We start from the raw sequence: 26,780 nt of genomic DNA on the forward strand, positions 1-26,780 counted from the left end.
TAGTGTTTTGTAACTTCTCTCCAACATTTAAGATTATTCAGTTAAGAAAAGCATGAAAACACTTCTCTTCAAGGAGAAAGTTGAGGAAAAAGAAAGTGATGCTGAAATGATCCATCCAAAGGTTGTAATACACACAGAAGACCATATCTTGGACACACTTAATGTTTTTACAACCTCCACTGACAAGATCCCTGCACTATGGGGAAGTTAGCAAAGATGTTGCAAAGGCTGAGACCCTTCTTGGGAGAATCCAACAGTCATGTGTGTGTGTGTGTATGTGTGTGAGAGAGACCCTTCTTGGGAGAATCCAACAGCCGTGTATGTGTGTGTGTATGTGTGTGTGTTTTCATCTGAGGCCTAACAAGAATCTTTACAGCAGCTGCCCCAGCCCCAGCAGGTGGAGAACAGTGGGCCACTTCTCTGAAAAAGTCCCTTTAGCCAAATGGGAGACCCCTGTTAAGGCTTGAGCTGTTTTCTCCCTCTCAAGTTGTATACTGCAGTGCTGACCCCTCATTCCTCTGGTGCTTCTATGTGGAGCCAGGGTCTTTATAGGGGCAGTCAAGCCAGCTCAATGGAGGTCACATGGGTATCTTCTAATCCACTGTAATTGGTATTCTAAGTAAGAGGCTATCTGGATACACATAGAGGGAAAATGGCATGTGGACACCAGAAGAGGCCATCTGTGAGCCAAGGAACAGATCCTTCTCTCAGCCTTGAGAGGAATTCCTAGGTGCTGCAGGAATTATTACAGCAGCCCTGGCAAGCCAACACTCCCCTGCATTCCTTGATCAGCGAGAGACAGGGTTCACCCACCTTCAGATCCCTCACCAAAGGTGGGGCAAGTCTGTCTTGTACTGGGCCCCGGCATTTCCCTACGCTCAAGGAAGCTCATGCCCAGTAAGTTCACATCCTTGCTCAGCACGTCCCTTGCTCTGCTTTTGATTCAAGTGAGCCTCTCTCTGCAGCACGAATCCATGCAGCTCCATTTCCAAGGAATTTGACCCTAAGTACCTAGTGGATCCAAAGATCACTTTCTCATGAAGTCTGAATTTGGCTAGACTTACAAACTGGGACATGATTTCTTTATGTCTTTTACTGTTGTATCTGGCTCATGAAGGACAGAGGTCAGGACCTATACTTGTAGAAGCCACTTAAGGTTTGGGATTCCTAGGACAGAAGAGGTGTGGCCTCTCTGTCTACACCCATCCTCCACAGTACTTAGTAACATGGTTCCATGGTGGGGGGTGTGCTAGAGACGAATGAACGTGAGTGCTTCACAGCGTCCTACAAATACCACACTCTCCAGCCTCCACTTCTATGCTTCACCCTCCCTGCCCCCCATCAAATTCTGGGCCAGCCTGGGAACAGGCTCAGGGAAGTACCTACATCTTTGCAGTTTTCTGACTTGGAGAAGTGGATCAGGTCGTCGTTGTACATGTCTTGGGTGTTAAGCAGGTCGCTGTACTCCTTCTGGCTGAGGTCTTCAGGGTTAATCCCATTGGCCCTGAGGAATTCCTGGTACGCCACACTGAATGCCTGCCCTATGGATTGTGCGATCAGCTGGGCCTACGATGGCAGCAGAGGGGAAGGTGGGGGTGAACAGGCAGCCCTGGAGGTAGACTCCCAGTGCACCTTCCCAGATGATCCCTGTGGAGTTTGAGGGGCCCCAAGGAATAAGTCAGCAGTTCTATATAGGGATATCAGTGCCTACTAGAGGCCACTTGACAATTATCAGATTCGTTTCACATTATGAAGTGATCATAAGGGAGCTAGGCACTAACATGCAGAAGACAGGTCAGAGATGCTGGGCTTCTTGCCATATGAAGGAAAGGTCCACGGTGACAAATGGTCCTGCGCCCTGTACTGTCTCAAACATCTCACTGGGCATTCATTACATGCAACACCCATTTCCAATCACCTGTGTCCAGGACTGAATTCTAAGTCATGCAAAAACACAAGGACTCAGGATGTGGACCTGGCACACACTGAACATTACAAGAATAATATGCAAACTGAGAGGGATGGTCCTTTGTTGTTGTTTTTAAATAAGACTTGAAGGAGTAAACTTCTTATCTTTCAAAAAATCATCCACATCTCTCATGCTCATGGTATCTGAGTTGCCAATAAATCACATTCCTGTTAGCCTATGCATTCACTGTGACAAGTGGTGATGCTGCTTGTTGATATAGACACATTCTTGTCTAACCCTCGATTTGAAATGTCAAGTAGAAAGTGTTCACAGCATTGCACCAAATATGTGTTCTTACAGTCAAACTTACTAATCAAGTCTGCGCTCATGAATTTACATGTGACTTTATCTTAGCTTCTTTTTATTTCTTCTTTGTATTACATTCACGACTGTAAATAGATGATTTTGTAAAAAAAAAAATTCCAAGACGTTGAGTTGGGTCTAGTAGTCAAGAACCTTGATGTAGGCCAACTCTGCAGTTTCCAGAGGAGCAGACAGAAAGGAACGTGTTCAAGGTAACAGAGGTCACAGGTGGGAAGGCGGCTTCCCACCCTCTCCTCCGCGCTGGCTTTGGTCTTTCTCCCGCAGAAACCAGGCGGCATGATCAGTGGGACAGCCCACAGCAACTGAAAGCAGGAATCATGAGTATGCATGGACCATGTACTGACCTCTGACAGGTCGAGGTGTGACTGGTCCTTTGAAGCTCTTGAGGCTGGGTTTCAACAGCCAGAAATGTTAAGATTTAAGGACAGAAAAGCTGTGGATGCTGGCCACAGCACAGTAGTCCTTCCAGGGCATGGGAAGTGCCCTCCAGGCAATCCCAGTAACAGTGCTGAAGCAAGATGTGTAACACAGATGGCACACCAGACAAGCGCGATACACTGCCTCACGGCAGCTCAGGCCAGGCTCGTCACCAGTTCACAACAAAGGCCCATTTTGTTTCAGAGAGGTTTTTAGACTAGACTTGGGGCTCTGGATAGAACCCATTAGAGTCATCGGAAAACAGAAGTTAGATCAAGCTGTCCACTCTGAGAAAAGACTGGGGTCTGGCCACCTGTAGAGTGGCCCTCTCTGTGAAATTTTATTGCAGAACTAAACAAACCCAAAACCCAAATATTCTTGATAGCAATATTTTTGTTGTCTTTTTTCAAGGTAAAGTCTCATTCTAGCCTAGGCTGACCTGGCATTTACTCTGTAGTCCAGGCTGTCTTCAAACTCACAGTGATCCTCCTACCTCTGATTCCTGAGTGCTGGGACTAAGCTGGGACTAAAGGTGTGTACCACCATGCCCGGCCACTGCAATATTTTTTAAAGTGTGTATTTCTAACCTCTACTCCTCCTTTCCTAGTTGTTGGTAAAGTCAGGTAGTTAACAGTGATAACAGAACATCCCAATCTTTGCCAGTGCTAAAGAAACATGTAACTCTTCTCAAAGAATCTGGTCACCTCACTGCCACAAGCCACACTAAGAACCAACACCCTCTATCCTGCTGGGGGACAGCACAGATGAGGCATGGCTTCCTTCCCTGCAAGGCTGTGAGTAGAAGAATTATACTGGGGCGCTCCTTGTCAGGATGCAGGGCGCACTGGCCACTGTCAGTTACGACAGCCCAGTGAGAGCAGCTCTGCTCTTCCACAAACAGCTCAACGCTTTGTACTGGGGTAGTGGGTCCCTGGATGCGGGACCCAAGCCCAGGCCTCAGCTACGGCCGGTGAGCTTGAGCCATGCTGCAGTGCAGGGAAGGCATTAAAGTCCCAACTCTGGCCACTGCAGCCTTTCCCTTCTTCCCTGGTGGAGCACAAAAGACCTAAGGCTGAAGAAACCCTTACTTATGAGCTCCATGGCAGATACGGGTGGCAGGTGTCCTGCAGAGCTCCTCAAGCCTGCTGAGCAGCATGGATGCCACTTTCTCTCTAACCTGCAGGGCACAGGAGCTTTAAGAGTCTAAACTTTGACTCATGGACTTCCTAGGACCTTCTGTGGCTCCTGGGTTGCATACTGTACTTGGAGAGTGTCAAGGAGAGGCACTGTGATCACTCTGCCTTTTCCATGCTAAAGTGGGCCTTTTCTAGAGCAGTCAGTGAAGGACATGGTGGTTAGTGTCAGTGTCTACAGACATGGTAGCTGGGCCCCTGAGGAGGACAGGGCTCCCTCAGCTCCTCCCTTCTTCAGGAAAGCAGTATGCTACACCTTGATAAACCAAAAACAAAACAAAACCCCAGATTCTAGCAGCAAGGGTTTTAGAAATGGAGATTTCTAACCTCTATTCCTGCCTCCCTAGTTGCTGGTAAGAGCGACTGATAGTGATGTCAGAGAAAAACAGGTAGCTTTCTTCTAAGCTGACAAGAGCTCTCAGCTCCTCTGAGAAATAGCTTATTCTGCTGTGACAGGGGACAATGAACAGTCCCTGGTGGTAACAAAGCCATGTGGGAGTCAGGGCTGAGCAGCTGCAGCAACCTTGCCCAGGAAGAGGCTCCCTGAGGCCCGAGGAGGTCAGGAGCCCTTGCAAAGCCCTCCTCTTCAAATGAATTTCCTCCTGGCATCACCCTGTCCAGGTAGAGATTAGGAATCCTAGCTTTTTGTCAGAGCAGGAGTTGCTTCTCTAACAACAGGCTGGGAGGCTCAGGGATACTGTCCAGACAGCCTTACACAACACAGAACTGTCTGCTATTAAGGTCTGCCTGGATCGCCCCAGTGGCCCCCTCTCTCCAAGCTCTCTAGGAACAAATGGGTTGCTTTTCCTTCTCCAACTCAGCAGCCCCCTGCCTCAGGGACCTTGCCTTTGCCTTTTCCTCATTCTAACTTTATTCGGATTCTCTGTTCAAATGTCATCTCGTTAAAAACAGGACTCTGCTTGTCACCCTACTTGAGATATCCGCTCCTCTTCTCACCGACCCTGCTTCATTTTTCAGACAGCATTCCTCATTAAGTTTACTTATTTATTTAATTTCTTTGTTTTTCAAGGTAGGATCTCACTCTAGCCCAACTTGGCTTGGAATTCACTATGTAGAACTCACAGTGGTCCGCCTGCCTCTGCCTCCCAAGTACTAGGATCAAAGGTGTGCACCACCACACCAGGCTTATATTAAGTTTATTTGTCTATGAATTTTCTACTCTCTTCAACCTGCACGAAGAGTTCCTTATATGGTGTATTCAGCCTTCTAGCTCAGCTCTAGAACAAGGCCTGGTTGGTACACAGTAGTTGTTTAATACATCTAAGTTAAATATATGATTAACTATACTGATTCATATTCTGATCAAGCAACTGGCCACTCAGAAGCTGCTTAGGACACCCAGAGGGAGATGAAGGAAGCCAGCTTACATCCTCAGACTCGAAGACATGGCAGATCATCTTGTACTGTCTTTTCCCATCCTGCGATGGATGGGAGGCTTCCACGTTCTCCTGGGAGTTAGAGCGAGGCATTCGCCGGCGAGCCATCAGCACTACGATGTTCCCGATATCTGCTATGTAGGAAATGGTCCTCAGAGGGTGGTCCATCATGGGCTCCTGGAGGAGGGGGAGAGCAGGGAAGTCTCACATGCAGGAGCTGACAACCAGTGTGAGAGGTATCTGCTTCCCCCAGCCAGCTAAGCATGGTGCCCAAGTTGGGTGGCCTCAGGGCAAAGTCCTCACTAGAAGACCTCTATACCCCCAGGACTGAAGCATTTTCTTAAGCTAACAAAGAGCAATAAATGATCAATGTCAACAGTCTAGTGCTAAGGTTGAAAGATAAAAAATCTAAAGGCTACAGTCCCCCCCCCCCGCACCCCATTTAAACAGAGTTCATTAAAAGATGAATTTGCCCACACTAATGAGTGGACAACACCCATGCTTGAGGTGTTCCTTTGAGCTTTAATAAGACAACCATGGCCCCACCCAGCAGCAGCCTGGGGACAGCCACTTCTCAGACACAGGCAGGAACTATGAGTTAGGGTGCGGTTGGGCTGTAATCCTGGGAAAAGTGGCAGCCAGCTGGTACCTGTGTATCCGCATTCAGCACTTTGATCCTCTGGGTAGAAATGAAGAGATCCACCTCAGTCATTGGCTGAGATTCGCCTTCAGGAGCCTGAGAAGAAAGATGTACCAAGAGAAAGTTTTACAATGTTATTCTGGCCCAGATGCATGGGATCAAGGTTAGCTCACACACTAGGCCACCAAGACACAGTCACCAGAACGGCAACACAGACTCCAGGGTTAAGCTGCCGAGGCCGCAGGGACTACGGAGGGGACGGACATGTGGGCATGAGTCAGCATCTCTGCGTGGGTCACAGGGAGCACGCGGGAGCCCCTGTGCTGCTTCCCTGCAGAAGCAGCAACTCACAGCAGCAAACTGACTGGACAATGATGACAAGCGGACTTTCTGCAAGATTTGAAGACTGAAGGGAAGCTCAGGGAAGTCCTACCTGAGGACTTGGAAAGTCACTCAGTTTGCCCTGCTTGAGCTGGCGGAGGACAATGTTTGCAGCAGGTGCCAATGAAGCCGGTGGATGCAGTTCTGGTAAGAGGGTCCGCATGTTCACACGTCACCACAGCCACCCAGCAGCAGCCACCTGCTCCGGAAGCCACCCCATCATGAGCCCCGATGCCTCACACCCTGGGAGTAGTTCACAAGCACCTTGAAGCTCTGCGACCCCAAAAGGGCAGTCTGGCTCATTTAGGGCTGAACTTCACACATACGGGGTTATTAGCGAGTTTTCTTTTTTGCATCCAGCAATCTGGCAAATCCCCAAATCAAATGTCGCTGTAGCTGCACAGACCCCGAGTCCCTGCCCCACCGTCGCTCCTGAATGCTCACAACTCCCACTCTACCGGAGGATTCATTTAGCGTCTCCAATCTGCTCCCTGTCATTCCTCTGAGGTGAGATGGCTAATGAGCAACAGAAAATGGCCACTTCAGGCAACTGAGTTTTGAGAAATGCTTGCTTATGGGGCGGTTCAAAAAGAAATCGGAACAAAAACTTGCTGGATGCAGAAAACAAAAACACGAAATAATAATAATTAAAAGAAAGCAAAGCGTAAGCAAATGGAAAGGACAGGCAGAGCGCCGAGCTGATGAGGCTGTTTGTACTGCACCTTCTTCCTGCTTTTGGCTAATTTCTGGGCCATCTGCTTAGCATGGAACAAACAGAGACAGGAGAATGGTTAGAGAAGAATTTGCAGAGACTCAACGTCAAAAAGGGAACGGACAAACTAACACTGCTTAGTTCTAGAGGGCATTTGTGGGGAAGACTAGCTTGAACTAATATCCCACCTCAGCGACAGCTCATTTCTGAATTCAGAAGCGAGTGTCAGGGCAACAGGATGAGGGAAATGTACTGAGTTTCGTGTTTCTAATGCTGAGCTGCAAGTGGCCTGTTTAAAAAAAGTCAACTTTTGAAGCTGGGTTTAGTGGCGCATGCCTTTAATTCCAGCTCTTGGGAGGCAGAGGTATGAGGATTGCTGTGGGTTCAAGGCCACCCTGAGACTACATAGTGAATTCCAGGTCCGCCTGAGGTAGAATGAGATCCTACCTTGAAAAAAAAAATCAATTTTCGGTTCTCTTGTTTTTCTTTGATGCATGTCTGTTACTATTATTTTATTTCTGCCTAGATTTTAGTTTTACTTACTATCTTTGAGCCTGATTTGCTGATTTCCCTCCTCAGTTATTGAGATCAAAAGCTGTAGCCTTCAGACATCTCATTCATTCCTAAAGCTATTAATTTTCCTCTATAATTCTGACTTTATGCCACAAGTTTTTGTATGTTACAACTTAATTACTGTCTTATTACACTATTTTCTAAAGTCAACTGTGACTTCTTTGAACCTTAAATTACTTAGAATTGTGTTATTAACTTGAATATTGAATGTTTTCTACGTGTCTTTTTGTTTTGATTTCTGAACCAGCTTTACTGTGGTCAGTCAGAGAATATACCATGTGCGATGTCAGTCTTTTGAAATTTGTTGAATACTAGCTGCTGTGACTCAGCGCATGAGGGGACTTCCGAAAGTCAACATTCTGCAGCTATTGTTTAAGGTGTCCATTCATTTCTTTTATTACTTAGTTTTTTTCCTAATTGTTCTATCATCTTATTGACAAAGATGTGCTTGAGTTGGCAGTGGCTACTGTTCGTCTTTGCAGCATGTATGTGTTCTGTAGCAATGTTACAAAGTGCATATGCATGCAGGGTGGTATGTCTGTCTGTTCAATGGATCCTTTCATTGTTTTCCCTCTTTGTCTGTATCAGTAATTTCTTCTGAAGTTCTGTGTGATACTAATACAGTTAGGACCTAACTAAAACCGGATGTAATCTCTCTCCTTTTGCTCATAATTGAAAGGCTAGAAGAAGAGTTCATAGCAGCTCGTTTGTGCTGTCTAAAACCAAATGCTGGCTCTGTCACCTAGTAGTGAGACTTTGTGAAAGCCACTTAACATCTCTGTGCTTCAGTTTCTATACATAGAAAATAGAAAAGAAAATAGTGATCGAGCAGTATCCACCTCACAGGGCTGTTGTGAAGATGAATGCATGCCAAGGTGTCTGAACACTAGATGCCCACCGTGTCTGTGCCCGCTATATATGACTGTAATTTACCAATGCCAGAATATGGTTCCTTGGCTTTTGGGACTTGCTGTGTATCGTATGTGCATGAATGAACAATGTGGGTCAGTCCAAACCGTGGCCTCCACTGCAGTGTTGCAGGGGGAGGGTAAAGCTGCGCTCTTAACATCCTTATTACTCACCTGGGAGAAATTTTTTGGCTCTCAGGAGTGCACCTCTACCATTAATGGTAAAATGTGTTGCCTGCACTAGTTCATTGTACAGAAGCTGGATGAGTCAGCCACCCCAACACAACACTGCTAACCTCTGGAACATGCAGGAAAAGAGGGCAGCCCCACTACCATGGAGCCTGCATACCCATCACTGACTGTGGTTGAATCCACGGTGAGCAGTCTGCTCTGGAAAACTCTGAAGGCGGCACTACTGTGTGATCCTCATCATCACACATCTCAGCGGGAATATCTCTGTGACTGAAAAGTGGCCCTAAGCTGATGATGTACTGTACCACGGAGATTCCTTAGGGAACGGAGACCTGTCCAGGATGCTCTGACCTGTATCAGTTTTAATCTGCATGAGGAATGCCTGCCATGGGTTCTGAAGGCTTATGTTTCTAAATCTGCATCTTCTGAAATGATAGAGGAATTCCCATTTCTGTTACTGTCACAAACATAGCAGCAGTTGGTCAAGAATCATCTGCTCTAGCCAGGAGCGGTGGTGCATGCCTTTAATCCCAGTACTCGGGAGGCAGAGGTAGGAGGACCACTGTGTGTTTGAGGGCACCCTGAGACTACATAGTGAATTCCAGGTCAGCCTGAGCTATAGTGAGACCCTACCTCAGAAAACCAAAAAAAAAAAAAAAAAGTAGAGAATTTGGTTTGAAAGCAAACGTGTGTGTGGAAATCTGTTGAGGAAGGGTTCTGTGACTTTTAGGCACACTAGACTCCAGTGGAAATTGCGGCCATCTGTCTACAAGTGAGACTCTACCTTGAAAAAACAAAACAAAACAAAATCCTCTACTCTAGAAAACTGTGCTTTGAACAAACCATTTAAAAGGAAAAAGACCCACTGTCAATGGAATCCCCAAATTCTTCTTCCCGGAACTAGAGGAAGAAGACCAAGAAGGGAAACTGAGTATCATGAAAGGCATTCTGAGACAAATCTTAGAAAGTGGAAAATACTGTATGACTTAGAGTCCTACCATGTTTAAGTAACTTGGGATTCCCAAGCACCCTGCAACAAATTACAGTACAATGTTTAGGTGAGAACTGAACAAAAACGAGGGAGTCCGAGCCTGAACAGGTTGAAATATCAACACCGTAAAGCAAGGAATGGCAGTGGCAGCACCTGTCTCACAGCCTCCTGTTGTACAGGACGATGCCGGGGCCCCACTCGCTCACTCGGCCCTGTGTGTGCTGAGCACTTCTTGCAGCCAGGTACTCTAGGTTACCCCGCTGGCGGCGGTGGTAGGGTCCCCTCTGTTTTCTTTGCCCTGCTAACAACTACTGGCCACTTACTCTGTGCCGGGACCCTTCTAAGTATTTAATGGTAATGTGAAATCTTACCACAACCCTGTGAGGCCGGAACATATCCTTGCTTTTTTTTTTTTTTTAAGGAGCAAGGCACAGAGAAGCTAGTTAAGTTACCCAGCATCACACAGCTGTGAAGTTGCAGAACAGAGACCTAAAGATCCACTCTTACCATATACTCCAAGCTGTCAGTTGTGCTGCCTGGGCAAGTTTCTCTTCTGTGAAGTTCTGTTTGCTTGTCAAGTGGGACAGGACTCCCTGCCCCTTCTAGCATAGGCAGTGAATGAGACAATGTATGCCAAGGGCCACATCTAAGTGCCAGCAGCAGCAGCATCTCTGCTGAGCCCAAGTCTCTTGAAGCAAGGTAGCAAGAGACACAACCCAGACAAGGTTACAATGACAGAACATTGAATTCTACAATGAAATAATAATGTTTGACATTTAAAGGAAATCATAAAAGAATGGAAAAACATGAGGTCTAAAACATGGAAGTAAAGACAGACCCAAAACATGGGATAAAGAACGCACGCAGGGAAAATGCACATACCACAGAACATCTCAGCACCACTTAAGCTCCAGCTGCATGCTTCTCAGACAAAGCGAGCACAGAGGCCCAGACGCCACTCTTTGTGAGGACATGCAATGCTCTCTGTGGCTTGAGTGGGCTCAGCAGGGTACCCTCGCTTCTGATGGAAGAGTCCACAGTGAAGTGGAGAGGCAGGGCAGACATGATGCCCAACGGTGTGGGGAGACTGGAATTTCTATCCTGTGGCATAGTAGAAATTGACTGGGCATGGGACAAATTCCTTCTAGAGGATTCTACCCCAAATCTTCCCTGGGTACCAGTAGCAGTAGCAAGACATTAGCAGGCAGCACACTGTAGTGTATTCTGTGTTCAACTAATTATGGGAGCTACAAGGTAAATGACTGACATCTTACTGCAGTAATTTTTATTGACGATTCTCATACATATTGATGGGACTTGGGGGACACTGCTATATAAGAACGTGGCATGCACGATCAAACCCAGCCATCCTTTCCCTCCTGCCCTTGCATCCTCTTCACTCTCCAGCAATCATATTCTACCTTGAGGCTGATGTTTTAAGCTTCACCACATGGGAAAGATGGTGGTACTTGTCTTTCTGCCTCTGGCTTATTTCACCTAACATAATGTGCTCCATTTCAAACGACAGGTTGAGTAATACTCCAGTGTGTGTGTGTGTGTGTGTGTGTGTGTGTGCGCCCTCTGCTGATGGCTAATTCTCTACCTTAGCTCTTGTGACTAGCCCACTGTAAACATGGGCATGCAGGTATGTTTTGGTATGTTGATTTCATTCCTTCTGGATAAATACCCAGAACTGGTAATTTGAGATTATCCAAGAATAAATTTGCTAAAATCTCAACTGGATCGGACAGTTTGGAGTTTTTCGAGGAATCTGCAAACTGTTCTCCTCAGTGGCTGCACTAATGTATATTCCCACCGAGAGTACATGAGTTCCTTCTCTGCGTCATCGCCAGCCCCTGCGTGATTGACCACGGCTAATGACTCTGAGCACTTTTTCAACATTTGTTGGCCATTAATGTTCCTTTGAGAAGTGTTTATTCAGATCATTTGCCTATTTTTTGGGTGTCTCATAGGTGAGATTTTGTTGTATTACCTAGCCCATCCCCTAACTTGCAGGCTCAAGTAAGCTTCTGCTCAGCCTCTCCAGCAGTGAGACACGTCTGTATCTGGCTGCCTGTGCTTCCACTGGACTGTGTGTGATTGTTAATATTTTTGATTTATATATATACATTTTGTATAAAACGTATTTTTAAATATTTCTTATTGGGGGGGTTGGGAGGGAGGGAGAAAGAGAAGCAGAATGCCAGGGCCTCCAGCCACTGCAAATGAACTCTAGACCCATACACCACATTGTGCATCTGGCTTTTGTGGGTCCTGGGGAATCTAACTGGGGTCCTTTGGTTTTGCAGGCAAATGCCTTAACTAGCAAGCCATCTCCCCGTCTCTCTCTATCTATCTATCTACACACACACACACACACACACACACACACACACACACACACGTATATATACGGGATAGTAACCTTCTGTTACACGACTAGCTGTCAAACATTTTCTCCTATCCTATAGACTGTCTCCTCTGAAGCATTTTCAGCTGGACACAATCCTATCAATTCTTTTTACTTCCTGTACTTCTGTGGCCTTATCCAGAAGTCATTTACTTTACCAATGTCATGAATTGTTTGGCTGGCTTTCTTTTACTATTTTTGAATCTTACATTTAGATCTTTGATCCATTGTGAGTTGGTTTTTGCGCCATGATAGAAGTCTGTAGAATAAGCTGGTGGCACCTTTGTCAGACTCAACGGGCTGCTAGTGGGAGTTCTGTTCTGTCCCATCTATCGATTGCATGCTTTATGCCAATGCTGTGCTGTGCCTTCCTCAGCTCTACAGGACGTCACGAAGCAGGGATTGTTATGCCACCAGTTTCCTTTCCTACTCAATATTGCTTTAGTAAAGGGGACTTTTTGAGGTTTCAAATAAATTTTAAAACTCATTTCCTATTTCTGTTAAGAACATCATTGGTATTTTGATGGGGACTGAACTGAGTCTGTAGATCACTTTGATAGTATAGAAATTTTATGACGATTCCTTTTTTTTTTGCATAGATGTTGCTAGAATTGAACCTAGGGCCTTGTGCATGAAAGTAGCACTCTACCAATAAGCTAGATCCCTGGCCTCTTTTTCCTTTTTATTTTGACAGCGTGTCACTATGCTGCCCAGGCTGAAATGAACTTACTCTGGAGCCCAGGCAAGCCATGAGCTTGTGATCTTCCTGCTTCAGACTCGGGAACAGCTTAGAGTCTAGGCCTGTGTTACTAGGCAAGGTGTGCATGTTAATTCTTCCAATCCAAGAATTGGAGAGGTCTTTCTATTATTCTGTGTCTGCTTTGACTTCTTTCATCAATATTTACTAATTCCCATTGCAGTGGGCTTCTTGTCCTTCATTTTATTTCTAGGTTAAAAAAAAATTTTTTTGAAGCTACTGGGGATGGGATTGCTGCCATTTCTTTCTTTTTTAGCAAATTTATTCTTGGATAATCTCAAAGCTACTGGTTTTTGTACTTTTTGTTTTTAGTTTTCCGAGGTAGGGTCTCACTCTAGCCCAGGCTGACCTGGAATTCACTATGGAGTCTCAGGGTGGCCTCGAACTCACAGTGATCCTCCTACCTCTGCCTCCCGAGTGCTGGGATTAAAGGCGTGCGTCACCACACCCAGCTTTTAGTATTTTTTAAAATTCGGCTATTTCATTGAATTTATCAGTTCTAATTTATTCACCTAGCCTGCATCTTCCTTTCTGAATTTAAAAACATTTAATTATAATTTTCATATATACACATAGTATATTTTGATCATAATACCTTCCCATTACTTTCTTTTGTCTCCCTCCCCCTACTCCTTTCATTGAACCTTTTCCAGCCAGGCCCTCCTCTCTTCTAATGTCTTTTTTTGTCCTCTTCCAGCATCCATAATGTCATGGTGATGGGTCCAATACTATGGGCCACTATGAAATCATGAATGCTATGGTCACTTTGTGCCAAGAGGACAGAACTCCAAGACACTCCTCCCTGTTCTTTGACTCTTAATTGTTTCTGCCACCTCTCCTGTAATGGTCTCAGCCTTGGCAGCTGTGAAAAGGATGGCTCATTTAATGCTAAGAACTCAACAGTCATTTATTCTCAGGACCTGGGCAAATTTAAAAATTTTAAAGTAGCACCAATTGATGGGGTCAACATAAATATTCAGAGGGCAATTTTTTGGGCATAATATATCTATTTATTGAAATAACAGAAGTAGCTTTGCTTATAGGGTCTATGACCTTCCCACTCATAAGCTTCTGAGTAGGTTTTCAGTACCAGCCATGAATTCCCTCTTGCGGAACAGGCCTTAAATCCAGAGAGCAGTTGGCTTCCCACATAACCACCATGCCACTGTTGGACCAGTGAGCACTTCTTGCCTGGCTGGGTCAGTTGTGTAGCTTGCAGGGTCCTCTGCGAGTTAAGATTCCCTCAGCAGCCTGTGCAACACTCCCTAGCACTGAGGTGGCTGTCCAGACTTCATCTCTTAACCCGAGCATTCAGCCCATTTACGCTCAAGGCTATTACTGATAGGGCTTTCCCTGGCATCTGACTGTTTTCTTTTGGTTGTTTTCAATATTCCTATTCTTATCTCTGTGACTTGACAGTCATGCTAATGTTTGACTCTGCTTATCTTTTGTGTAGCTACTCTTTTAATGGGATTTAAACCTCCCAATGCTTTAACGATGATAGTTATCTTTCACTTCTGCAAGTAGGTTTCCTCTAGCCATCTTTTGTAAGCCTGGTCTGGTGCATAAATCATTCAGCTTTTGCTTTCTTAGGAGGACTTAATTTTTCATTACTGAAAGATAGCCTTGCTTGACAAAGTGATTTTGGTTGGCATTTATTTTGTTTCAGGACAAGGAAAATGCTACTCCATTCTTCTTGGCTTGCAGCTTCTGCTGAGATAGCTCCTGCTGTTCCTAATATGGGTAAGTTAAAAGTGGCACCATGTTTATTTCCTGCAAATGTCAAATCTACTTGGATTTTTGACAGTTTGATTATAATATTCTATGGTGAAGATCTTTTCTGGTCATGTATATTAGGACTTCGGTAAGCTTCTTGTACCTGGATGTCCCTATCTTTCCAAAGAGTAAGGCGGTGTTCTTTTCCTACTTCACTTAATAATTTCTCTGTGTCCTTAACTTTTTTCTCATCTTTGGGTATTCCAAAGATGTAGATGTTTGTTCCTTTAACAGTGTTACAAAGATGTGTTTGTTTTTATGAGATAAGAGTGTTGCTGTGTAGCCTAGGCTACCCTGAAATTCTCAATCCTCCTGCCTCAAACTCTTAAGTAGTGGAATTGGTGTGCTGCGATTACAGGTTTGTGCTATCACACATGACTTTTAAAGATCTTGAATGTGCCTTTCTCCCTTTCTGTTTTTTCTTTTATTCAGAAAGGGATATTTCAAAAGACCTGTCTTCAAATTCAGATGTTATTTCTTCCACTTGATCTAGTTTTTACTTGTTTTCAACTCTCATTGTTTGCCTAGTTGAGCTCTTCTTCACTTCCAGGACCTCTATTTTGTTGATCAAAAATCCAAGCAAAGATGGGGGCAGCAATGACAGGTGGCTTCTGATTTTGCATGCCTCACGCTTGCGTTGTTTCCCTTTGCCTAAGGAGTACTTTTGGCTCGTTAGACTGCAATTTCCTCAAGGCTCGGGGTTGGATACTGGTTAGTTTTTTACTCCTAAAGTGCCTATCACAGGAGTCTTCATAAGGACAGTTAACTTTGGGGGCCCGAATCCTTTGTTTAAAGGAAGTAGCAAATGCCTGGTCAAACTACAGCTGCAAATTCTTTTCCCATTTGGCAAATAAATCTGGAATCTTGCTGTTAACAAACTGTCAAAATCCCAAGTGTAACTTCAATGTGTCGTGTCCCCTCCTAGCACATGGTTATGTGACAGACACCACAATGGACACACAGAACAGAAGCTGCAGACTGCTTTAACACGGAAGCTTCGGCCTGCGGTCAGTGTCTGTTCAGGCAAAGCGCCACCCAGTCCTGGATGTGCTCACGCCCTGCTGGACAAGCACACCGTGGAGGCCTAGGACAGAGAGATGGGACAAAACGGGGGTCCTTGTGGAGCGAGGGAGAAAGATGGAGTGAGAAAACAATGAAGGAAACCATTCCACCTTAGGTAGGTCAAAGTGCCAAGTTAGAAGTTACCAATCTGAGGCTGGGGAGATGGCTCAGCAGGTAAGGGCACTTGTGCAAGCACGAAAGCCCGAGTCTAATCTCCAGAACCCGTGTAGAAAGCTGAGTGTGGCCATGTACCAGCTGATTTGGGGTTAAGGACACATGTAAATGGGTTGGAAAATACATCCTTAGAGGTTGCTTTTTTTCTCCTTTCCCCTGCGGGAACACTGAAAGTTCTAGTCTTGCTATGCTCCATTGTGCTGAGGTCACCTGGAGTATCTTGTTTCTTTTGCTAGTGACAGAATCCACTCATGCTCTTAGCAGTGTCTCCTGCACACAGGTGGCCCCCTGACACTGCAGCCACAGGACAGCTCAGAATACATACTCTTTCCTGCCTGCCATGCAGTTTCGCCTGCTCCCTGACTCGCTCGCTTTCTAGATGTGACAGACCGAACAGCCGTTTCCACTCATAATGGGAGAAGGCTTCTGGCTGGGCACAACGTCAGGCAATCGGATGAGCATTTAAATGGACATAAAAGGAACATAGAGCAGAAAATATTTAATGACAGGCAGCAGTGCCTTCCAGTGCACAGAGGCATACTGTAAAATGATACTTATAAGTTATAAATGAAATGTAACCATTTAATTTTACCACTCTATAATGAATTCCTCACACTAGAGCAATTTGCTTATAAAAATAAATACATGGTTTTCAAATGCCTGCTTTGCTGTAGGCAGATCTAAAACATATTTATAATCAGTCAGCCACTCACTATCTTGCTTGTTTTGATGGAGGCATCTGATTTTAGCATTAAGTGAACTGTGGAACTTCTGGGTGTCAATCCCTTGGAAGCTTCAGAGTGACATGTCTGATTTCTCATGAGGGAGCTAGACTTTAAAGGAAAACCAACACTGCCAGACCCAGTTGTGTAAGTAACTGGCACTGGGGTGGTACAGGAACTCTGGTTGACCATGTAGGCTAATTTAAGTCTATGTGATGAGCCATACCTATCTTCCCCTTTAAAGCCATTTGAACCCTTCATAAGTACAATAAAGGGAGTGGAAAGACACACTCATCTGTAGGACTCTAAAGCTATCAGAAGGTAGATACATAAGGCATCCAAAATAAAGCCTGAATCCCAAGATTTTTGGAACTTTGCTACGTAGAACCTATGAGAAACTAACCTCAAAGCAACACACTATTGCAGGAGTTTCTAGTACTCTTTTTAGAGCGAATGTTGTTTTGTTCTGGAAGATTACCCAAGTGGGGCCTCTCCATCATCTTTGGATGGAGGCTGCACCTTGCCACTTTGTGGAGACAAGTCTGTCCTGTGTGCCTGTGTCCTGGATGTCTCTGAGTATTGAGCACACTTGGCTCTGGCCTAGGAAATGTCCCTGCTTACAGTGACAACCAGATATGACCAAGCATACCTTACAGAGCTGGTGCCCATCAGCCTGTAGGTGAGGCATGACAGGACTCTGTACTCTGTTTAACCTTGAGGATGCTACCTACCTTGGAGACAGTGCTACGTGTGGTATCTACAGAACGACACCCCTATTGACTGCATGGGACTCTGACTGAGAAGTAGCTTGTGCTGTCCAAGAGGTCTATGTGCTGTTATTTTTAAATTAATTAATTAATTAATTTGCAAGCACACACACAGAGAGAGAAGAGAGGCAGACACAGAGAGAATGGGTGCGCCAGGGCCTTCAGCCACTGCAAACGAACTCCAGATGCATATGTCCCTGGTGCATATAGCTTACATGGGACCTTTGGCTTTGCAGGTAAGAGCCTTAATGGCTAATCCATCTCTACAGCCCTGTGCTGTTATTTTGAATGCTGTGCAAGGAAGAAGTTCACGTGGAAGCTTGAAGGCATTAATGGGCAAGAGAGAATAGAAGGAATTAGGCCAAATACCAGTTTGGATCTGGAGTGTCTCCCACAGGTCTGTGTGTTGATTTAGTCAGCAACCTGTGGTACTTCTGGGAGGTGGCGGAGCCTTTAGGAGACAGGGTCTAGTGGAAGGAAGTTAGAGTACTAGGGACATGCCCTTGAAGGAAATACTGGGATCCTGGCTCCTTCTTTTCTCTCTGCTTCCTGGCCACCATGAAGTGAGCTCAGTAGGAACCCAACAATGATGTATCCACAAAATTATTTCACGGTTGTGACAATAGTCACCCTTGAGGCAGCTGTAAATGATTCCTAGGTTGACCATCCTAATTCATGAGACATCAGTGGTAATGGAGCAAGTCACAACATAGACCTAATATATGTATAAGGGTACTTAAAGAAAAGGCCAGCACTGAGCTTGGGAAAGCAGTGTTTCTCTAGGAATGGAGTTGTGGTAAGAGCAAGTGACATACAGAAACCCAGAAGCAGGTGCAGTGGAGTGACATGTGATGAAGAAGCAATGAGAGCGGACCTGGTAACATTTGCAAAGCAACCTGGGAAATGAAGAATGACTGGGCATCTGCAGACTTATGATGGTTAATCTTCATTAGTTTTTGAGAGTCTTGATTTAAAGCCGAGCTAGCCTCAAACACTTTTAAAAAATATTCAGAGAGGGAAGAAGACAGGGAGGGGACAGGCACAAGAGGACCACTAACCACAACAAATGAACTCCAAATGTATGTGCCACCTTGGACATCTGGCTTACATGGGTACTGGGGAATCAAACCTGGGTCCTCGGGCTTCAGAGGCAAAAGCCTTTACTGCTAAGCCATTTCTTCAGCCCCAGTGGCCTCAAACTTTTAATCCTCCTGTCTCAGCCTCTTGAGCGTTGAGATTATGGGTATATCCCAACATACTGGCTATAACAGTTAATCTCAACTGCAACTTGATTGGATTGGTATGAGGCACCCTGCTCATACATGATCTCCTAGCAAGTTGTTTCCTTAGGATTACTTGGGAGACATCTAGGAGATTAGTAAACATGCCTTTATATATTCTTTGAGGGCATTTCAATGGAGGGTTGGCAGGTGGGACAGCAACTGAGAGAAAAAAAACCCACTTTGAATGTAGGGCACCATTCAACAAGGTAGTGGCCTAGGTAGTGCACACAATGAGAGATGGTGAGAGTCCTCCAGCGCAGACATGCTCTGTCCTTACTGCCTGCCTGCTTCCTGGCCACCAGGAGGTGAGCAGCTTTGTTTCTCCCGTCCTTCTGCTGTGATGTTCTACCTCCCCATGATCAAGAAACAACACAGCCAGTCATCTGTGGACCCAAACCTCTGCAACTAGGAGCCAGAATCAACCTTTTGTCCTTTTAACCCATTTCTCTCATGCGTTTGTCACAATAATGACAAAAAAAAAAAAAAAGACTACACTGAGAGTTGGAACCAGCAATGGTGTTGCCATTGTGACTATCTGACCCTGTGATTCAGAAGCTTTTATAAGTAGTTTGGGAGAGGAATTTGGAAGTCTGGAGATGTGGGGACAGAGAAGTCCTGGAGCTCTAAAAGCAGAGCTTAATGAGTGATTCTGGTGGGGGTTTGGTGAGTTACCGGTAAGAATGTGGACCTCAAAAACCATGCTCATGAGGCTTCAGAGAATGAAGAGGAATCTACTGGGAATTACACTGGATTTGTGCTACATTAAGAGCGTGTTGACATTTTGTTCATGCCCTACGACTCTGTAGGAGGCTGAGTTTAAAAGTGATGTGCTAACTCATCTGGTGGAAGAAATTTCAAGGCAGCCTATTCTTCTGGATGTCGCATGGGTTTTTCTAGTTGCTTTTACCCAGGTTGGTAGAAAAACTGGAGGCAAAAGCGGGGAGGGGGGGAAGGGGGAGATTTGAAAAATTCACAGTTTAGACAGATAAAAACATGTAAAGTTGGGATAAGGACATCATGGTTTCTAGAGATTAGCACTTCTCAAGAGATACCAAATACTGTGCCATAGGATAATAGGAAAGATGCCTTGAGGGCATGTCAGGAATCAACAAGACTCTACTCATTGCAGGCTCAGTGATGTAAAATAAATTTTTTTAAAAAAAAGGATCTGAAAGACTTTCCCAGGAGAGGAGAGTACGGCTCAGAATCCTGCTGGTATAGGGCTGCCTACAAAGTTGTTGACCCAGGATTCATCTCACTGTGCTCAGCTGTGCAGGCCCTCACAGTCTGCAGCAGCCTATGTACAGTCCCAAGGAGGTTCAGCTACTGCTTGAACTGGTGCCAGTCACTGGCACTGTCCTTGTGATGATGCTAGGTTTTAAGGAATGCATAAGATAAAGAGTTCTGGAGGTTTCTATCAAGATCTCAAAAAAGCCCATGAGATCAGGCAACAGTTAGCAGGGTCAGAGTCTCTGTGGGCAGACCCGGAGGGGACTGTATATGAAGTTATGAAGACAAAAACCAAGATGAAATGGAGGCTCCAGGATGTTAGGTACGTGAGATGTCTGCCACAGAGAGCTGCAGGCAGTGAGTATAGCTAGCTGATATGACTAATTGATATGACACTTGGCATTCGATGCCCCTTTCCCTTCCCCAGTATATCTCCTTGCATGGGCTCCTCACTTTGTGATATTGAGCTTAAGGGTTAGAATCTCACTTGGGCAACTGCTATTTTCCTTTGTCACATGAGTCTGCACAGCTCTGTGTAAAACAGTGTTCAAGGAGCAGATTTTTCCTTTAACAGTTTAAGGACTCTCCCTGCCTTCTTTGTCCTTTTTTCTTGTTCTACATCCCATACCAGAACTGGGATGCAGTTTGGGAATGTATGAAAAAGGACATAGCTTCTTCTGGGGGAACTTAATTTTGACTAGTTAAAACTAAAAGAAAAAAAAAAAAGAAAAACACTCAAACAAACCAATTTTGATGCATCCTAACTTCAGTTTCCGGAAATACCCAATTCTGGGCATCGGCAGTGATGCCTCTGTGTCTGCTTGTGCTGCGGCACATGGCATCTGGAAAGCACGAGTGCACAGTGAGTGTTCCTGTGCTGCTTTGTCCCCAATTCTAGGTGGCTATGGCATCACTGAGGAGAGTCAGAGTTCTCCATTTCCACAGCAGTGGCCTGTTGTGCATGGCTTGAACTAGTTGTGAATTATTTAAACTGGATGAAATTGGTTCCCGCTGGATCCAGTTCGCCTACTCCTTTAAATCTTGATAAAAGAGATACAAACGGGTCACAACTGGGTCAAACTAGTTTAAACTGCGACTTGCATTGACTTCTTCAGACGACTCAGGTTAGATTTGATCAAACAGCTCATTTATTAGAAGCTGGCCAGTGCAAAACAATGCTGCCGAGTTTGAATAAACTGTAACATAACTGTTTCAGTCAGTGGCCTCTAGTTGTCTGTGGACATCCAGGGCTATAACCTTGCCTCTAAGGCAAATAATCAAATCATCTCAACTCATTATACCAGCTTTCCCAAGTCCATGGTCATATGTACTTTTTCTCAAGAACAGCCTCAAGGATGAGTATAGGTAAAGGTGCCAGGAATACTGGAGCCTAGTTTAGACTGACAGTAGGCATGAGGTATCTGTCATCTCTCTAACCCTGGACTATACAGAGCTGTGGGTTGACACAGGACTGCTCAGATGGTTGCAGCAGCCCACTACCCTCTTGGACCATGCAGACCCCCTCACCTTGATCCTGCTTACTGCTTCCTGGGCCTGCATCATGCGCACATTTTTGGAGGGAGTTTTGTCTGACAGCAGCTGGGTAGAGCCAAGGTAATTGGCAGCAAAAATGATTCCATCGATCAAGTCTTCCGGGTCACAAGGTCCAGGAACTGTAACACAACAGTGGCAATCGTGAGTGATGCCATTCTGGGGGAGACCACCCCCACCCCATGCTCACTGCAAGCACACGTGGTCAACCTGTGGGTCTCAGGTATTTGTGTCTGCCTATACGTGCTTCTCCTTGCCTCTCAAATTAAAGGCACATTTTCTTGGCCCATTTAGTATGAGAAATCATGTATTTTCTTAAATAATGAAACAAAGTCCCAACATAGAAACTGTTGTTTCTTAGCCAGGCCCGTAATACCAGCTACTCTGGAGGCTGAGGCAGGAGGACAGTTAGAAGACAATACATTTGGTATATTGCATATTTTTTAGTCTTTTTCCTAGGTTCTTGCAGTTCTCACTCACTTGACAAATTCTTGTGCATTAAAGTTTGTATCTCTTCAATTTACCTATTGTTCAATTGACCTTTATGGAAAGAAACATTCTAAACAAAACTATAATTTTATCACTCATTTATTTCCTCTTTTTAGGAAGTAAGGATATTTTCTTTGTTTATTAATATAAATAAACCTGAAATGGGATAGCTTAGTGGCTAAGCGCTTGCCTGTGAAGCCTAAGAACGCTGGTTCGAGGCTTGATTCCCTAGGACCCACATTAGCCAAATGTACAAGGGAGCACACCCGTCTAGAGTTCGTCTGTAGTGGCTGGAGGCCCCGGCGTCCATTCTCTCTCTCTCACTGGTCTGTCTCTCTCCCTCTTTCTCTCTGCCTATCACTCTCAAATAATTAAATAAAAATAAAAAAGAATTTTAAAAAATGTCTGCTGGGCAACTTAGTGATACCTTGTCTCAAAGTTGAAAAGAAAGAAGTTGTTTTTCCTATGAACTGTCTGGAAATAAGGACCATGTCATATTCATCCTTGACTTTTGTGTCTGAATGTCTGTTACTTTGTAGATATCAGCCAGTTGTCCACTTAGGCAAAAGGTTAGATAAACAGAGAACTGTCTTCTTGCAAAACACCACTTTCTAGCACTTAATTTCTTATCTGTATTTCCCTCCTTTATTTGGTCTATACATGAGGAGTCACATTTTCTATAGCAGAAAAATGGGACATTTGTTTAGAATATCTGGATTCCTATAATCTGACCTCAATTCTGCAAGACTGATAACATTGCCCAAAGCCGTGCTGCCAATCTTGCCAATTTAAAGATTATGATGTTTCTGAACTCATAACAGATCCATTCCAAGTAAAATCAGAATTTTCCATTCTCATTCAATGGCCTACTAAAACAATTTTTAATTATAAAGGTGGGGAATCTGATTCTAATCATAATCACCTATAGTCTGCACCCCTTTATCTGCTTGGGAATATTATACACTTTTAAATAGGTTCATTAATAAAGACATTTTGCTCCATTATTAAAACATACATTTTTCTTTGACTTAGGTTGCCAAATCTGGTGTCTAAAATATACATTTCCACCCATTGTGAAACCTCAAGGTCTTAAAATTTGGTGACCTGAAGAGGAAACAACTTGCTTTCTTTCTTGGACAGCTAATCTGAAATGGCTTTTGTTTTCATCTTTACCCATCCAGCTCAACATCACACAGCTGCTTCCTAAGATAAGCTACTTAGCAGGGTATAGACTTAATCTATTCACTGCTTAAAACTAAGGTCATGATCAAAGCACACAAATGAGAAGTGTTTCAGGAAGGACCTTCACAACACATTTGTGGGCCTGGGAACGTAGTTCAGTAAGAGGACCAACCTAGCCCACAGCCTCACCTCCAGCCTCCATGGCCATTACACTTTTAACCTAACATCCTTACACTGTTATCACAAGGAATCAGTGACTTTGTGGTCTTTCTTCCCCACTATTTTTTTTTTATATGCAGTGCTTCAAATGCTCCAAATGCTAAAAGATTCATGAATGACCTGGTGCTCGGTATTTTCTTTACAGCTCTTACCTTCAACGTAGGTTGGGAAAGAAGCCAAGCTTTTCCTTGACTGTAATTAAGACAAAGAGGTTTCAAAAAGGGCAAAACATGATGAAATATGCATTAGCACAGCCATCCATGCAACATGAAAAAGAAATATATCACCAATGGCATTTGTTAACCAGTTATCGACCATTTTTCATTACAGAGTATGAAGGGTGAATAAACATATGCATTTATTATTAAAGGTTACCTATAGCCCAGAACTGTCCATTCAAATTTTGAATGATCAAAAACCCCTAACTTTCAGAGACAGAGTTTTTTGCCAGTTTTTTAAAAAAACACTATAATCAGCAATGGCAATAAAAGGTGATATTTGCATTCATTAGAATGCATTCAAAGTGAAAAACTGTTGATTAGTAAAAGCACCAACAATACGATTATATATTGACAGTAAGAATTCCCTTGGATAATTTCAGATCCTTACTGAAAGGCTCTTGTGTTTAAAAAGTGTGCTAGATTCTTTTCCTTCCTTTGATCTCGTTCAGCTGAAAAATTCCATTATGTAAATCATTAATGTAAGTTTCCTTTAAATAAGAACACAAGAAAGGCACACAGCAAATGCCCAGGAATTTCTGGTATTAAGCAGCATCTCAGAGAAGAGGTCAACCTTAATAGCACAGCTGGATGAACTAGAAACCGAGAGCTGATCGAATGGAAGTTTAAGTGCTACCACTTTCAAAGAAGCAAAATGTGTCATGGGATCCTTTTAGAAGCAAAGTCCTAGACATAGCTCTGCGTGAGATAAGAGTAGGAAATTTGTTTCTGTTTCCAACTTGCAGCGGAAATGTCTGGGTCAGGGTTATGTAGGCACTGGAGAAGAGCTCATGTTAAAGACAATGGCCTAAAAAGGGACTAAGGTAGGGTTTACATGGCCAAGATTTTCAGGGCTGAGATTCTACCATGAGTATGTTACCACTAAAATATGTCTTTTGGAGAAAAGTCAGCTATCTACCCCAGTATAGCCCAGTAGGACGATCTGAACAGGTGGTATGCTCTGGGGTGCATGCTTGGCTAGATAAGAAGTGTCTGAGGACTGGGGTGTGATGAGAACAACTTCCTGCCCCCCCCCCAACGTACATAATGCTTTTTATCTGAAAAATGAGAATGCAAAGGGACAATTGATTAGTTAATAATTGTGCAATATTAAAAAATTGGCATGTTAATTGTTGTGTGGAAATTTGGGGGTATCTGAAGAAACTTAGTGACTCAAGTTAGGACAATGACAAATAACCTACTCATTACGTGGGGAACTTTCTAGTAAACGTGCTCCCTGGGATGAAATGGCACCTCACACTGGAGGCTCCCAGCTGCTAATGCTTGTGAGGAAACTCTATACCCTATGGAAGTCAAGGTCTGCGGACAGAACTCTGGTGTCAGCAGTGATGATCTTACTTATTTCCTCCCCACTTACACAAGTGAGGAGACAGTGTCACTCAAGTGCTAGTAACTAAGTCTGTCCAGTTCTGGTCGATTTAAAGAAAAATCCCATTGCATCAAGGTAAGTGGAAGAGGCTAATTTCTTCACAAGAGCCAAAGACTTCTGAATGATTTTTTTCTTAACTAGCTCCCTGTTCTTGTCTCCAGCACTTAGAGTTCTGTGGGGGAGGCAGTGAAAACTGTGCTTAAATGGCTTAGTGTCCAGGTATATATAAGAAGCCTATTCAGATTTTCTCAGGCTACTAGGATGTATATGTGTGTGTGTGTGTGTGTATATATATATATATATATATATATATATATATATATATATATATATATATATATATATAAATATCTCAGAAAATACAGAAGAATGACTTTGTAGATACAAGAGACAGCATTTTATTTAGAGCAACAATGGTGGGCCATCTGGTACATTCACTTATTCCTGAGCTTTTGACTAGCTTTCTTTAGTCTCTGGAGTAATACATTTTTTCTATAGTTTTATGAAATGAAAGAATCTTTAATTATTGCACACAAAGAAGATCTTCATCGTTATTTCTAAAGATATGCGGAAACACGTGCCAAGTCTTGTAGGAACTAAGAACCTAACAAATTTGCCTTGCTTATTATATCTGATGCATAATCAAAAGCTGACTATTCAGACGTCTGATTCGCCCTGCTTTCTCACATTTGGATGGAGATAAATATCAGCTGGCCTTTAGCAAGAATTCATAAACCTGTATTTAAGACAATAAAGGCTAGGCTGAGTATGGTGGCATACCCTGTTTTCCCAGCACTTCAGAGGCAGATGCAAGAGGGTAGCAAGTTCAAGGGCAGTTTGGGCCACATAGCCAAGACCTTCTCTCAAGCAAATCAGAGAAGCTAAAGGCTGAGAACTTTGTGTTGTTTCAGGGGTCATGGGAGCTCTACACACAGTCCAGAATCCTAACAACTGAAATGATGACACACAAGCTACCTTGCCCATGCAGTCTGTGACCTGAAGGCATGTTCCTTTCTAGGCATAGCAGCATGTGCTCACAGGACCTCTGGATTCAACCCATGCCTGGCCATTTGTAAGCTCTGTGACCTCAGGTTAGCTACTAAACCTTCCAGCTTTCTCCACTAACAAATGAGCAGAGTGAGATCCACTCACATCACTGCTAGGAGGATCAAATGAGATACTATCTACAAGTTGCTTAACTTGGTGCCTGTAACCACAAGTGTTTAATGTATAATAATGCCCAATACCATGTTACCACTGCAGCTGTCACTCCTCTATCTGTCCTTACCCATCCATGTGCTGTAATTGACCCCTGTCACTCATGTCACATGCCCTGGAATCCTACGGGAGAAATATTTCTAGTTCAAAGGCTAATGTTGGTGTAATTTTATGAAAAAGTTTCTTCATTTGTTTACAAAAGCCATATGTCTCCCTCACGTAAATGGTATGCATATTCTATGATATTTTAAGAATAAATTTTATGAGCAATATATTACTAAGGTTAACACAGATTTTTTTTTCCCCTATTGTATCTTGCATAAAATTTTCAGTACATAGAAAGAACATGAAGGGATGTGGTTTACATCCTTACTCAGTGATGCAGAAGTGGCATCAACATTTGGAGGAAGCTAAGTGCTCCATTTACCTGATGCTGGCCCACAATGTAGGTGGCTATGATCTCAGCATAAAAGAACATTGGCTGCTGGGGGAGGCAGCGGCTCAGAAACCTCACGAGGATTAAGGAACAGTATCTCTACACTTAAATACTCTGCCAGAGCTCAACATATCCCCTGTGAGTGGGGTAAACATGCAACCTGTTCCCAAGGGACACCTTAGAGACTCCGTTGAGTAGC

At 44.0% G+C, this 26,780-nt stretch overlaps 1 protein-coding gene across 1 annotated transcript in view; it reads right to left on the reverse strand.

Annotated features, from left to right (window-relative positions):
- Apba1 (amyloid beta precursor protein binding family A member 1) overlaps positions 1-26,780 on the reverse strand; it is a 239,414-nt gene that overhangs the window by 14,073 nt on the left and 198,561 nt on the right. The window contains exons 4-9 of the mRNA XM_004653145.2: positions 23,472-23,511; positions 21,406-21,551; positions 7,044-7,076; positions 5,950-6,036; positions 5,292-5,477; positions 1,387-1,566 (exon numbers count right to left, since the gene is read on the reverse strand). Coding sequence (XP_004653202.2) covers positions 1,387-1,566; positions 5,292-5,477; positions 5,950-6,036; positions 7,044-7,076; positions 21,406-21,551; positions 23,472-23,511 — 672 coding nt within the window. The remainder of the gene's footprint in view (positions 1-1,386; positions 1,567-5,291; positions 5,478-5,949; positions 6,037-7,043; positions 7,077-21,405; positions 21,552-23,471; positions 23,512-26,780) is intronic.

The sequence above is a fragment of the Jaculus jaculus genome, chromosome 1, assembly GCF_020740685.1.
Source record: "Jaculus jaculus isolate mJacJac1 chromosome 1, mJacJac1.mat.Y.cur, whole genome shotgun sequence".
Lineage (NCBI taxonomy): Eukaryota > Metazoa > Chordata > Mammalia > Rodentia > Dipodidae > Jaculus > Jaculus jaculus.